Source organism: Petromyzon marinus, chromosome 17, assembly GCF_048934315.1.
Source record: "Petromyzon marinus isolate PM22_M1 ecotype Great Lakes invasive population chromosome 17, UKy_Petmar_22M1.pri1.0, whole genome shotgun sequence".
Lineage (NCBI taxonomy): Eukaryota > Metazoa > Chordata > Hyperoartia > Petromyzontiformes > Petromyzontidae > Petromyzon > Petromyzon marinus.
The window spans coordinates 10,570,592-10,585,975 of record NC_133683.1 but is presented as its reverse complement, the minus strand read 5'-3'; the positions used below and the strand labels follow the sequence as shown (position 1 = coordinate 10,585,975).

Here is a 15,384-nt window from a genome sequence, read left to right as displayed (position 1 = left end):
CTACACTATACACTACACTACAATATACACTATATTACTACACTACTATATACTACTATACACTACTATACACTACTACACACTACACTATACACTACACTATACACTACACTATATACTACACTACACTATACACTACACTATACACTACACTATATACTACACTACTCTATACACTACACTATACACTACACTATACACTACATTACTACACTACTAAACACGACACTATACACTATACACTGGGCTCTATGGAGGCACTACACTACACTTTACACTACACAACAATATACACTACACTATACACTACACTATACACTACATTACTACACTACTATATACTACTAAACACTACTACACACTACACTATACACTACACTATACACTACTATACACTACACTACAATATACACTACACTATACACTACACTATACACTACATTACTACACTACTATATACTACTATACACTACTATACACTACTACACACGACACTATACACTACACTATACACTACACTATACACTACATTACTACGCTACTATATACTACTATACACTACTACACACTACACTACTATACACTACACTATACACTACACTATACACTACATTACTACGCTACTATATACTACTATACACTACTACACACTACACTATACACTACTACACACTATACACTACACGATACACTACATTACACTATACACTACATTACTACACTACTATACACTACTAAACACGACACTATACACTGGGTTCTATGGAGGCACTACTCTATACTATACACTACACTATATACTACACTATACACTACACTATACACTACATTACTACACTACATTACTATGCTACTTTATACTACTATACACTACTATACACTACTACACACTACACTATACACTACACTATACACTACTATACACTAGACTACTATACACTACACTATACACTACACTATATACTACACTATACACTACACTATACACTACATTACTACACTACTATATACTACTATACACTACTATACACTACACTATACACTACACTACTATACACTACACTATACACTACTATATACTACTACACTACTATACACTACACTATACACTACATTACTACACTACTATATACACTACACTACTATACACTACACTACTATACACTACACTATACACGACACTATACACTACACTATACACATTACTACACTACACTATACACTACTATACACTACACTATACACTACATTACTACACTACTATACACTACATGACTACACTATACACTACACATTGGGATCTATGGAGGCCCGTCGTTAAGTGATTAGTCGTTAAGAGGGGTTCTACTTTACTGCAATACACTTTGTAGGGCGTCAACAGTGCTTGTTCTGCGGACAGACTGGTCCCACCATGGAAACGTGGAATGTCCACCCTGGCCCCGGGCCACCGACAGAGATGAGTGCTGCCCTATTGATCATTAATCTAATTCGATGAGACGCTGTACGGCGAAACCGGCCCAGGGTTTTCCCGTACAGGACCGAATCGATCCTGCTCAAATTATGCACACGCCACAAGGCCGTGCGGGTCGAATGGGTCGTGTAACGAAATGCTTTCGCGTATTGTACGCGCGGGTTTGACGGAAAATTGTATTTCGTGAAGGGGTCGTAACGCGTGCCCGCACGATCTACTTTAAAACTCCCCCTTACATGTGGGAGATGTCGATGAGGGAGGCGTGGTGGAGACCGCCGATCCGGCTGGCCACCTTGTGGAATTCCTGCATGGACTCGGCCAGGCGCTGGTCCAGGTCAAACAGCTCCGGGGTTTCCTTTATCCACAGGCTGTAGAACAGGAAACAGTCTTGCGATGTGGTGCAAACAGCCTGCAACAAAGTATGCAATATGGACTCTTTCTGGGATAATTTTCGAATGTGTTTTGAAAATGAAATGAATTGTTTTACCAAATGTAAGTCCCCAAGTGCACACTCACACAAAATAGGTTCAGTACAGTACCGCAATCATATGGGATTGCCTATGCCTGGCTTGACTATCTGATTACGAAAATTAAATGATTTGGTGATGTTGGTGCTGCTGCTTTGGCAGTGGTGCACGCACAAGCACCAAAAAAAAACCACAACTCAACACATTCATAAACACCGTGGCCTTAATAATCATAAACAACAACATATAAAAGGCTACGTTTCGGGCAATGTCCCCTTCTTCACACCACATAAGCCGGGGGCAGTGAAGCATGACCGTTTCCTGAAACGTCCACAACTTTTTTTACCTTTTCGTTTTAATGACAAACGTGTTTTGAGTATTTTGTTTTTGATCACGCGAATGCATTGTGACTCGTAGGACATTACTCCCCAACGCGGGGAGCGACGCGAGCGATGATAATAATCATACCGACGTCTGTGTGTGCGTCTTACTGCACGAGGTGGCAGATGTTCCTGCGGATGGTGGTGGCTCCCATCCCTTTGACGTCTTGGTACGTGGCTGGGAGTCAAAGCTCTAAACGAAAGTCCTCACTTTCATTGCAGCGATTGACTCACGTAATTATTTAAAATATAACTTACTTTTTTTACTGGACAAGGTTAAGGCCCACTGAGCTGTACAGCTCTTTTTTCAGAAGTGACCTGGTCACAAACGATTGCTCAGCGAGGTGGCTTATCGCGTGGAAATGTATGGCATTCAAATACTCTCTAAACCCGTGTTTCTAAATGCGCAGGGAGAAACTGGAGGACCCGGTGAAAAATCCACAGCAACCACGGGAAAAACATGCAGACTCCAAATATTCCGGGTCAGGGTCGAACCCAGGACCTCCTGTTAACCTGTCAATGAGATTGTATATATATACACACACACAGGGTGCTTAAAAAATGTGAAGACTTCGGAGAATTTGCAACAATACCACAATAAATGTACCTCCGGGCTCTGCACACCACCTGGAGAATATTCCAGGCAATGTGTTGACAATGATGGCGAACAAGTGGAGAGTCATTGACTTTTTGAAGCTATGAACATTACATTTGTTATCATGTTACAGTGCATTATCATCCGTTCTTTTTCCATTAAAACGATAGTCCCAGTGTTCACATTTTTTAAGCACCCTATATATACACACACACACAGGACATTTACAAATCCTGTTGCGATGAACAATTTTCTTTTTTTGGTCGGTCACAGATTTCCAAGGATATAGCGTGAGGAGCTGAAGGGCAAAGTCGATGGAGGCGATGAACCATGGATGCAGCAGCAGCAGCATGCTCACGTGGGGCGAAGAGCCGTGCGGTGCCATGGGGCCGGACTCATCTGTGGAGAACCACCACAAGAGGCTGGAGACGATCGCCGCCGCACTCCCAATTCGTCTCTTTCCATTCATCCCGAGCCGCGCCGTCGCGGCCGAACAAACGCGCTGCTGCAAGGATTCATCTTCTTTGGTTCATTTCGGTAAAGTCACGTAGAATGAGAATAAAATAATACATCGATAAAATAAAATAACACACACTCCAGCGCTGTCCTACAAGACAGCCTCGTCCCTTCACCTGATGAAGGCCGCTTGTGTTGTGGCCGAAACGTCGTGAGAATATTATTGTGTTATTTTATTTTATCAATTTATTATTTTATTCTCATTCTGCGTGGTGGTGACTTTACCGAAAGAACCAAAGAAGATGAAACGCGCCGCCTTCGACAAAAAAAAAGAAATCGACGGGACGTGCGAATTACCCGACGGAGCAGTCCCCCTTCGCAAAGAGGCACGGCGTCCTAACCCCGTGGAGAGCACGAGCAGGCATTCGCGGCCGGCGCATGTTCGTGAAACGTACGTGTCGAGGGCGCTGCGAATCGGCTGTAGGTGCACGAAACTACGCGTGACATATTCCGTCCGATCAGCCGGTTATAATCGGGAGGCTGCTGCGAACGCGACGCCTTGATCGCAGCACACGGTGGCCTTCGCAGGGAAACGTTTTGGTTTTGTAAAACAATGCGTGCGTCAACTCACGCGAATTAAAAACAAAAAAAGGTCAACTTTGGTTCGCGACAAGCCGGGTCCGGTTACGACCAACCGCTTCGTGGTTGTCCCACGGCCAGGCTCGCTCCCTGGCATAGGGACGTGGAAATTTCCACCGCTGGTTCAGGGGCCTTTAAACGGAAGACGAGCACTGCCTCATTCGAGCAGGAAATCGCTTTGGTTTGACGAGTTTCTCAGTGGAAACCAGTTGAATAACTGTGGATTTAGGACAGCCAATGTCAGAACCCCATGCAGTCTCATTCTATAACATGGCGGTCGTAGTTGCGTTCCTGAAGAATTCAACTACCACTGGTCCTTGTTGCAGAGGTTCGCAGTTCCGACCCAGCCGGCCGCCCTGGTTAATACTGCGGGCACATTCACCATAGGTGCGCAACATTTGCTTCAGGGTTTGGTGTTACATTTTATTTATGTAGTTTATTGTTAAAAATTCGGTCACAGTCCCCATGATCACTGTTACATTGCATTTATGGATTTATTTTGGTGATTTCGAAAGTTTTTGGTTTGGCCATGTTTTTGTTTATTGTAGTATGGAGTTAAACTGATGACCTTAATCTTAGTTGTTTTGTGGTTGTAGTTGTTTGACTTGCATCCCACTGGGATCCCACTGGGATGCAAGTGCTATTTCAGGAATATTTGATGTTTTTTTCCTGGATTTTCTGTTTTCATAGTCACAGTCACTTTAAGATGTTTTCTTGTTCATGTTTTTGTTTTTTGTATGTTGCGGTTGCACCAGAATCAAGAGCCGAATGGCTCACAGGGATATACCAAATAAATGGAACTATGAACTATGAACGTTATTCGAAAAAAGAACATGACATACTATGGTCCAAATTTGAAAAATGACTCCCCAGTTACCTAATTGGGAGAGAAAAAAACCCACACATAGCAAACTCACCCCCTACTTTCAGACTAATGTCCGTGCTTGCAGGCCGGTGCTGTGTACACTTTGTGCAGTGTTGGGGCAGCTGCCACTGGGGTTCATCTATGAAACTGCTGGACATCTCTTGAAAAAGAGCTTCATCCATAATAAAGGCTATTGGGTTAGATCACGTAAGAATAAATGTGTCGTAACCCTCCGCCACCCGACACGGCCAATCAGTAAAAAAATGTGTCACGTTAACAAAACGCCAATTAGTTACTTCCTCAGCCCACGAGTGTTTGAAGAGTGAATCCACAACATTTAGAATTTGAGTACGACGTTTTGCTGGTAATTACATCCAGCATCCTCGGGTGATTTGCCAGAATAGTGAAGCCATACACCTGCTCCCGATCTTAAACAGTGCAGGAAGACGCCATCATTGTTGAACCCCATCAGGTTTCGAGATTAGAGGCGTAGGTGGGGGGGGGGGGGGCATTGTAATTATATAATAGATTAGTAATCAGTTAATTAGTATGTAATTCCTCTATAATGAAATGTAATATGTATTGTGTACTACTTAATAATATGCTTCCAGGCTGCGCTAAGTCTGCAGCTATCAGAGCGGTTAAAATTATTGGTATTTTTCTCAATTTCGATGGATTCTCTAATTAGTCCTGGCCAGTAATAATTAGCTTTACATAACACTCAACGATATCAAAATCAATTGAGTGTCCTTGTTGGCAAGCATGTTCTGCCACTGCCGACAGTTGTTTTTAATAATTTAATGTTTCTTTGGTGCTCTTTTAGTCTTATGCTGATGTTACGTCCCATCTGTCCAATATAACATATACCGCATAAGCAATTGATCCGTTATACACCTTCTGTTCATAACTTAGGTAATTCATACCAAATTTTACTTTAATGTTTTGCTTTTGCAAAACACGGGAAATTTGTCAGTTACTCCTGAGATATATGGTATTTAAATTGTTTTGATAATCTGATCACTTTCAGCAGTTTTGTGTTTCGGTCTTAGTTTGGCATTCAATGCTCTGTTAATTTGAGCATTATTGTAGCCATTCAGTCGTAGTGTTTCTTGAACATGTACACCCGTCTTGATTTAAAGCTTTCGTGACTGCAGTAATTCATATTCTTAGTTTTTTCGGTAAAGTCACGTGACTTTACCGAAAAAACTAAGAATATGTACACCCGTCCTTGGATGGGCAAAAAAGCTAGTACTAATTAACTGATTGCTAATCTATTATATAATTAAAATACCGCCCCCACCTCCGCCTCTGATCTCGAAACCTGTTGGGGTTCAATGATGAAACTGTCCTGCACTATTTAAGACCGTAAGCAGGTGGATGGCTTCACTAGTTTGGCAAATCGCCCGAAGATGCTGGATGTAATTACCAGCGAAACGTCGTACTCAAATTCTAAATGTTGTGGATTCACTTCTAGATTTGAAGCTTTCGTGACTGCAAGGATCCATACTCTTTGGTTCTATTCGGTAAAGTCACGTAGGTAAAAATAAAATAACAAAAATCACGACGTTTCGGCCACAACACAAGTGGCCTTCATCAGGTGAAGGTAGGTAAAAATAAAATAACAAAAATCACGACGTTTCGGCCACAACACAAGTGGCCTTCATCAGGTGAAGGGACCGAACTGTCCTCTGGACAGTTCGTCGTGATTTTTGTTATTTTATTTTATTTTTTACCTACGTGACTTTACCGTGACACATTTTTTACTGATTGGCTGCTTCGGGTGGTGGATGGTTGCGACACATTTATACTTACGCGACCTAACGCAAAAGCCTTTATCATGAATAATACTGATCGTGAAAGCCGACGTGTTAAAGAGCTTCATCGCTCATCGGACTCCTCCAGTTTAAATAAATATTCCGATTCTGATTCTGTCCCCTTGGCTAGATTGACGCAGGGCGTTGGAGTGGTTGAGTTGAGATGTAGCGTTCGGCGCTTAGAGTTGCAGAGGCATTTAAGTGGGCAGTCGCTGTGAATACGAGTCCTCAGCATCGACTTTTACCTGTCTCCTGCTTCCTATTAGCACCCACAGAAGAGTCTTCCTGCAGGACATTGGTCGGACACACATTCATCAAAAGATATATTAAAATATTATTTTCAATTACAACAAAGACACCTGATCAAGGATGACATTATGAGTTCAAATCCCAGGTTAGGGGTTAACTCAACCAATCATCATTCCCTGGGGGAGATAAAATATCTAAACGCCTTTGTGAGAAGTGAACAATGCTTGTCTTATGGAGAGACTGGTCCCACCATAGAAATATGTAATGTCCACCCTGGCTCTGGGCCACCAACAAACATGACCGCTGCCAAATTGGTCATTATCCTAATTTGATGAGCCACTGAATGTCGAAATCGGTTCAGAGTCTGCTTGTGTTGAACCAACGCTGCTTAAAGTACGCACTCCCAGAAGCCCGCGTGGTTGATGGGATGTGTACAAATTTATCTTCATGTGAAGGGACAGATAGGGGAAGGAGGCGAATTGTCTGCTAATGTATTCTACGCGACGACGTTAATGATTTTGTTTTCATTTTTCTAACTGTGCGATCGGAGTCAAGTTTGGAGAAGAGGCCCGTGGTAGGAGATATCACAGAGCTACTTCTGAGATCCCTGAAGTGACCTCTGATCTACACACAAGGAGCCGCACTTTCCCGTATGTCCTCTTACAGTGAAATGTTATTCGCTTGGCACTCAAAGTGATATATTTTAATTCTCAGAGCTGGAATTTTTGCCTATGTAAGCTCTCATCGTTCTGTGACCTCTGAGCGACGCAGTCATCTGCATCGTAATGCATTCTTACAAGTGTCTTAGTTCTGCCGTGAAATCTTCTGCATTCTGCCGCCTCTTGATTTTCCACTTGGGTGCCTGCAAAAACACAACCAGGGAAGTCAACGTGGGCATTATTCCATATCCTGTCCTTGACCCATGAAGAACGTTATAATTACTGTATTGTGGTTTGGCTTTGAGTCAGGGTGAAAATTAAACGAGGGTGGCAAATCGATGGGGATTCCAACGTCCCACTTAGTACAGCAAACCGGTGAGTGGTGAGAGTCAGGTGAGTGGATGCCCGGTGAGTGGTGTCAAGTGAGCGGTGAATGTTTGGTGAGGGTCACTGTCACGTCACGTCCGGCTGCCCACTAATATCTAATAACTAGGCGGTCAGTGGACCACGTGGAGCCGTGCAAATGAACGTGCAGTGCAGTACCCCAACCACTAGGGCCTCACGCCATCGATCGATAGGGCAATCTCACTCCGCGCACGGTTGCGGCAACGATCGATAATCCTGCCCCCCACCCCGAATCAACGTTTCCCATCCACCACTTCTTTCTTCCCCCATTAACCATCGCGTGACTCATAACGAATGCCCAAATATCCCACGCGCCAATATGTGGTGAAAGTAAAACCGGCGGAATGTACAGAAAATGCGGATGCTTTTGCGTCTTCCGCACCACACCGGGGGCCACTGCCTGGTCCAAACACACGTGATTTTACATCGAGGTTGTTGAGACAGATAATTGTGTCAGGAGCTAGCGGAAGTGGTGGATCGCTCTGTGACGATGCCTCCTTCGTATTTGTGAATGGGGCATTGAGTCATTATCTGTCCCACTGTCTGTTCTGGGTGACCACAGTTCGCACACTGGAGTTAAAAATGTTCCATTTGGTCCACAATGATTACGCACGAATCAGGCTCTGTCCGTTTCCAATTGCAAATCTCTCTAGCCAAGTTAAAAAGTCAAAGTTATTTCCCACTCAGCCGAACGTGGTGGACATTCCACATTCCTATTGTGGTAGGCAAGTATATCCATAGGGCAACCACTTCCCGTGATGTGGCTCTCATTTTATTGACCCCAGAGGGATGCAAGGTTGGATTTGACCCGTGACACGTTCTAGCGCTGTCCCACGTGGCCGAAGAATAGCTGGCCAAAATATTGACTTTCTCTGGTGGAAAAAAATCCTGTTTCGATTCAACAATACTGTTGCACCGGAATAGGATGTGGTACGTGTGTAGAAGTTATTTTCTTCACGCGAGCAGTGCACGTGTGGTTTTCACGAAACGGAATGCTGCTTAATCTAGAAAAATCTGAGGTTCTGCTGGTCAGCACTCAGGCTGAGGCGCAAAAAATGTGTGGGAGGCGGTTGCGGCCTCCGGGATTCAGTTTTCTACTCATCTAAAGAGCCTCGGGCACCATACTTGACCAAATTACGTCGTTTAATCACCGCGTATAAAATATAGTCAGGAGCTGCAATTTTCATGTCAGGGCTCGACGTCACATTCGACCACTATTCAGTTGTGACATCGCCAACACGTTGGGGTGTAGCGGAGTGTCGACAAGGCTCGATGATCGCCACTCACTACGCCACAGCACGTATGAAAAAACCCCATCACCAAGCTGCAACGTGTACAACATTTTCTGGCACGTGTTGTTTGTGACGGCTTCTGCAAGATCCGGCCATGCCTGTCCATTGCTCGCCGAGCTGCATTGGCTTCCGGTCGCCCAACGAACACGTTATAAAGTCGCATTCATCATCACACACACACACACAGTCCTCGCCACAAATTAACCACAATACCTTGCCGACCTCATCAAGGAGCAGAAACCATCGCGCGAACTCTCACGGTCATCCTCGCAGCGGCTTTCGGCTGCTGGCCATCGAACAAAGGCGGTCACCGCACCGCGCGCTTCCAGATGCGCTTCTGCGGCCGTCTGGAACGCTCTTCCTCTTCCTTCCGATATTAGGAAGACCCTGGAGCTGTGCAGCAGCGATCCACGGTACTGGGCCTTCGCTCGCTGATAAACGCTGCGTACAGATTGGAGTAATCAATCCCCTTGGTCACTGCAAATCGTCGTTACCGCTTTGGTCATTACATCCCCGATTATAAGAGTTGCGGGTAGGAGGGTAGCGGATAACGGGGGTTCTGCTCTCTATCCCTTTAGCAGACGTCTGAGTCACACATATCCGTCTCTCTACACACACAACTTTTAAAAGTATTTCTTACACAGCCCATCAGCCGCACGGCTGCTGAGACACTTCGTGTCGAAACCAACAAAGCTGAAGTTACACAGTTCCAGAAGGCTGTGCTTGCTGATGCGATCTGTAAGGAATGCTTTTATTGAGGTTTGCATGAACTTCTTCCGCATCGTACGTGTCCAACCACCTTAATCGGAGGTGCGGGGGAAGGACAACAAACTAATCGCAAAAAAGCAGTTCTAAAGAAATGAGTTTTCAATCTAGATGATTATTTAAAAGTGCGTGGCTTCCTAATATCGAAGGGAATAGCGTTCCAGACGGCCGCATCATCACCATCACTACCACCATCAACGTCACCATCCATCCACTTCCTCACCATGCAGCTCCCTCCTCAACATCACCACCATCATCACCACCACCACCGCCGTCACGTACGTACGTGCGTTGGACTTCTTTCGCACCATACGTGACCAACCGCGCTTAATCACCGAGTGAAGTACATTCTGCACAGCGAGGGTGGGGAGCGAGAGGCGCGCGCCCGCGGTGGGTACCTATCTCCTGGAGGCACAGCTGGATGAGTTCGTCCACGGTGAGACCTCCGCCGCTGGGTCGCACCGGTGACAACATCGCGCGCCCCGTCCGTCACCTCCTGGAGTGCCGACAAAAGGGGCAGCCGACGGCCCTGCCGTGATGTTGTTTTTCCCACTGACCTCGCAGCAACAACAACAGCAAACCGTGCCGCAACTCGGGCCAAATGCAACTCGGTTATTCCGGGGGTCGCCGCAGGCAAAATAACAATGTAATATGACATTGTTTTTCGACATCGGCTAAAAGAAACCAACATGTCAATGTCCGTATTAAAGATTTTTTGGGCTAGATCGCGCCAGTATAAATGTGTCGTAACCCTCCACCAGCAATATGTCAATGTAACTGGATGTACGTTGAACTTCTTTCGCACCGTACGTTGCCAACTTTGCTATTCGGAGGTGCGGGGGTTGGACAACAAACTAAGAAACACAAAAAGCAAAGAGCCGCAATGCATGTGGATAACGGTCACGAAAGGGTCCTTAAAGAGCCGCATGCGGCTCCGAAACCACAGGTTTCTGACCCCTTGCCATTATTCGGCGACGCTGCTAAACGAAACTGTTTCTCGTGTTTTACCAGGCATGGTCCCACTGAGCTATCGAGTTCATTCTCAGAAGCGAGCTGGCCATCACAGATGTGATCTCAACGCAGCGGCTTTTCATAACGTGGAAATGTTTCGCAAGCCAAATACTCCAGTCGCGTGTTGATTCTAAACGTGGAGGGGAAAATCGGAGGACCCGGAGAATGAATCCACACGACCACGGGGAGAGAGACACACAAACTCCAAATATACAGCAGCAGCAGCAGGCGTCAGGGTCGGGATCGAACCCACGACCTCCTGCACACCAAGCGAGGTGGTTAACATCTCCTAGCCACTGTGATGATGATGAGAGACACACAAACTCCAAATATACAGCAGCAGCAGGCGTCAGGGTCGGGATCGAACCCACGACCTCCTGTGTACCAGGCGAGGGAGTTAACGTCTCCTAGCCACTCTGATGATGATGAGAGACATCACAAACTCCAAATATACAGCAGCAGCAGCAGGCGTCAGGGTCGGGATCGAACCCACGACCTCCTGTGTACCAGGCGAGGTAGTTAACATCTCCTAGCCACTGTGATGATGAGAGAGAGACACACAAACTCCAAATATACAGCAGGGGTCAGAGTCGGGATCGAACCCACGACCTCCTGCACACCAGGCGAGGTAGTTAACATCTCCTAGCCACCGTAATGATGATGAGAGAGAGACACACAAACTCCAAATATACAGCAGGTGTCAGGGTCGGGATCGAACCCACGACCTCCTGTGTACCAGGCGAGGGAGTTAACGTCTCCTAGCCACTCTGATGATGATGAGAGAGAGACACACAAACTCCAAATATACAGCAGGGGTCAGGGTCGGGATCGAACCCACGACCTCCTGTGTACCATGCGAGGTAGTTAACATCTCCTAGCCACTGTGATGATGATGAGAGAGAGACACCACAAACTCCAAATATACAGCAGGTGTCAGGGTCGGGATCGAACCCACGACCTCCTGTGTACCAGGCGAGGTAGTTAACATCTCCTAGCCACCGTGGCGACCATGCTGTCACTGCGTTGGCAATGGTACCACAAACACGAATTAACAACAACAGATCCTAAACACTTTCGTCAACAGCACGGTGTTCGTGTGTGTGTGTGGCCTTAAACGGATACAATGTACCATAAGGCGACGTTTCGGGCCACGCACCTCCAACATAGCACACCGCACTCATTGCGTAACGGTGCCGTGCTGGGCCAGGTTGTGAAATGTGGCCTCGTTCTCACCCACGAGGGTTGCCACCTCCGAGGTTACAAAAAGGACCCCCGACACTTAGCGGGGTCATAATACGCGCGTCTCGTAATCGTGTAGGAGGGCAGGGCGACACGTCAATGCATCGTCTTGAGTGGTACAGTACAGTACTGTATTGCTGTTATTACGGAACTGACAAATAACAACGTGGACATTTATCAGGACAGGAGCTGCCAACAAACACCCCACCACACCCCACCCCTTGCGGCCTAGAGATGGACCCGGGAAGGAGGCACCGTCTCTCTGGGGAGAAATTTAGGCGAGTGCGGTGAAGGGGCCGGGGGTGGTCGCTTTTGTTGAACGAGATGGCTTGAGCAACTCAATAAGAGACCGGGGATGACCTGGGCCACAACAAAATATTACAACAAAACAAAATAAAATAGAGCAGAAGAAGCCAGTGAGGAAGCAGCAGGTCAACACCGCACATACATGGAGTGACGGACACGTGGACACCTTGCTTGTTAATTATTTTTAGAGTTCTCTCCACGAAAATTAAACATATTTTTTATTGCCTTTATTACAAACTCAGACTTTCATTTGGTCACCCCGTGCCCTTATAAATATCGGCGTTCACCCTACAAAGTCTCATCACAAGGGAGAAACACAAAGGAATTTAAAAAAATTCTACCCGTATTGGGACCTCAAAACTCAATTCCCCTGTACAAGAATCAGGGGGTTAAGCCGTATGGGTTGTTGTTGTTATGCGTATTCTATAACACGTGCTGCGTGCCACAAGGTCGGTGATTGTTTGGGCGAACCAAGATTCAACGATTCCCGTTCGAACCGCTACAAAAACTAAACCGAGCGGATCCCGCCAGTGCCGGACGAAGCTAAGTTGCGGGACCTGTAGAACATGTTGTTATAAAGGGGCCCTAAATATTAATAAAAAAACACGTAAATATTAAAACACCGTGATGGACCTCTCGACAAGACAAAGATCCCCCGTGTAGCCGCAACAGACTGGTTGGGGCAAGTGCCGAGCACCGATGGGAGGCCGAGGGGGGTTGGTGGCCAACACCACGCCCGGCCGCCTTTGTCTTCCCAGTAGCGACGTTTACACGCCGTACCTGGTACTCATTCGAGGCTGAGTCGACCTAGGGGAGGCCCATGACCGGTTCAGATATTCGTCACGGGTGTTGGCCGTGAGCGGGAAACGAACACGGGTCGCCGGGTTCCTGGAGCGCAGTGCGCTAACCCCTGCGCCACCGCTCCCACAGGTCACACACTCTCACACTCACTGATCTTCCGATGGCTGTTGGGTTTATGCGAAGCGACTGCAACATTAAAGTGGTACAGCCCCAACGGCAACAAAAACAACAACAAGATTAGTTTGTTTTTTTCGAATTCGGCACAAAAAACCCCTCGATATTTCAAGAGCTGCCAATGCACTGTGGTGGTGAATGCGAGACGGTGGTCCTGAATAGGTAACGGTCACGAAGCGGTCCTTAGAGAGGCGCAGGTTGTCGACACTGCCCATGGTGAACTGGACTTCCATGGTAAACTGGACTTCCATGGTGAACTGGACTTCCATGGTGAACTGGACTTCCATGGTAAACTAGACTCCCATGGTGAACTGGACTTCCATGGTGAACTGGACTCCCATGGTAAACTAGACTCCCATGGTGAACTGGACTCCCATGGTGAACTGGACTCCCATGGTAAACTGGACTCCCATGGTAAACTGGACTTCCATGGTGAACTAGACTTCCATGGTAAACTGGACTCCCATGGTAAACTGGACTCCGATGGTGAACTGGACTCCCAAGGTAAACTGGACTTCCATGGTAAACTGGACTCCCATGGTAAACTGGACTTCCATGGTAAACTGGACTCCCATGGTAAACCGGACTCCCATGGTAAACTGGACTTCCATGGTGAACTGGACTCCCATGATAAACTGGACTTCCATGGTAAACTGGACTTCCATGGTAAACTGGACTCCCATGGTAAACTGGACTCCCATGGTAAACTGGACTCCCATGGTAAACTGGACTCCCATGGTGAACTGGACTTCCATGGTAAACTGGACTCCCATGGTAAACCGGACTCCCATGGTAAACTGGACTTCCATAGTCAATTGGACTCCCATGGTAAACTGGACTCCCATGGTAAACTGGACTTCCATAGTCAATTGGACTCCCATGGTAAACTGGACTCCCATGGTAAACTAGACTCCCATGGTAAACTAGACTTCCATGGTGAATTGGACTCCCATGGTGAACCGGACTCCCATGGTCAGGATTCGGCAACTAAAACGAGTTATTTGTTTAGAATTTCAAGGGTCGCACTGCAGCCCTTAAATAGCCACCGCATGCGGCTTCAGAGCCCTCGGCAGTCGAGCCCCACTCGAGTTCATGAATAACACAAGCACCATTCACATTGACCGGCGACTCGCTGAAATCGTGGGTCCTTTAACTGCCAAAATGTTAACTCATTGTAACACGAAGTAGGCTTTTGCGACCAATATGATCCATAATATAGGTGTTTGGGTTAGATCACGTAAATATAAATGTGTCGTTGAAGCCGCCGCCACCCGACACTGCCAATCAGATCGGCTTGTCACGTAATCCCAACGTGCCAATTCGTTACTAGTTCAGAGTAAACCCACAACATTTCCTCTTCGAGTACGACGTTTCGCCAGTAATCACGACAATTATATTTACGCGATCTAACCCAAAAAACCTCTATTATGGACAGATCATTTTTTAACACGAATTGCCAAAGTGAAACGATTTCTCAAAGGTTTTCATGATCAGTTACAACGTTTTTGACGTATAAACGCGATTCAGTGAAATGTAAAAAAAAAGACAAAAACATATTTTGCAACAGCTGCTGTAATCCGCAAAGGCATGTTTATTACTCCTGTTCAGTATCAGAATCGGCAGACGCCTTTCAAAAAACCGTACTGCCGGGAGCAGTGCCTCTTAACCTGGGGGTGCGAGACATGGCCAGATCTTTTTTTAGAAGAGAAATCATTTGAAACAGAAATTAAGCACGGGCACGTGAGCACAACTGCTTTGTTTCATCAACCCCCATGTATTTATTAACATAATACATT

General features: G+C 46.2%; 1 protein-coding gene across 1 annotated transcript in view; it reads right to left on the bottom strand.

The window, feature by feature from the left end:
• The window catches only part of LOC116943359 (ras guanyl-releasing protein 3-like), a 41,398-nt gene extending 26,383 nt beyond the window's left edge, over positions 1-15,015 (bottom strand). Inside the window, exons 1-6 of the mRNA XM_076067599.1 lie at positions 10,456-15,015; positions 7,734-7,798; positions 6,933-6,972; positions 3,201-3,312; positions 2,430-2,492; positions 1,708-1,839 (exon numbers count right to left, since the gene is read on the bottom strand). Coding sequence (XP_075923714.1) covers positions 1,708-1,839; positions 2,430-2,492; positions 3,201-3,312; positions 6,933-6,972; positions 7,734-7,798; positions 10,456-10,531 — 488 coding nt within the window. The 5' untranslated portion in view covers positions 10,532-15,015. The remainder of the gene's footprint in view (positions 1-1,707; positions 1,840-2,429; positions 2,493-3,200; positions 3,313-6,932; positions 6,973-7,733; positions 7,799-10,455) is intronic.
• Between the last annotated feature and the right edge of the window lie 369 nt (positions 15,016-15,384).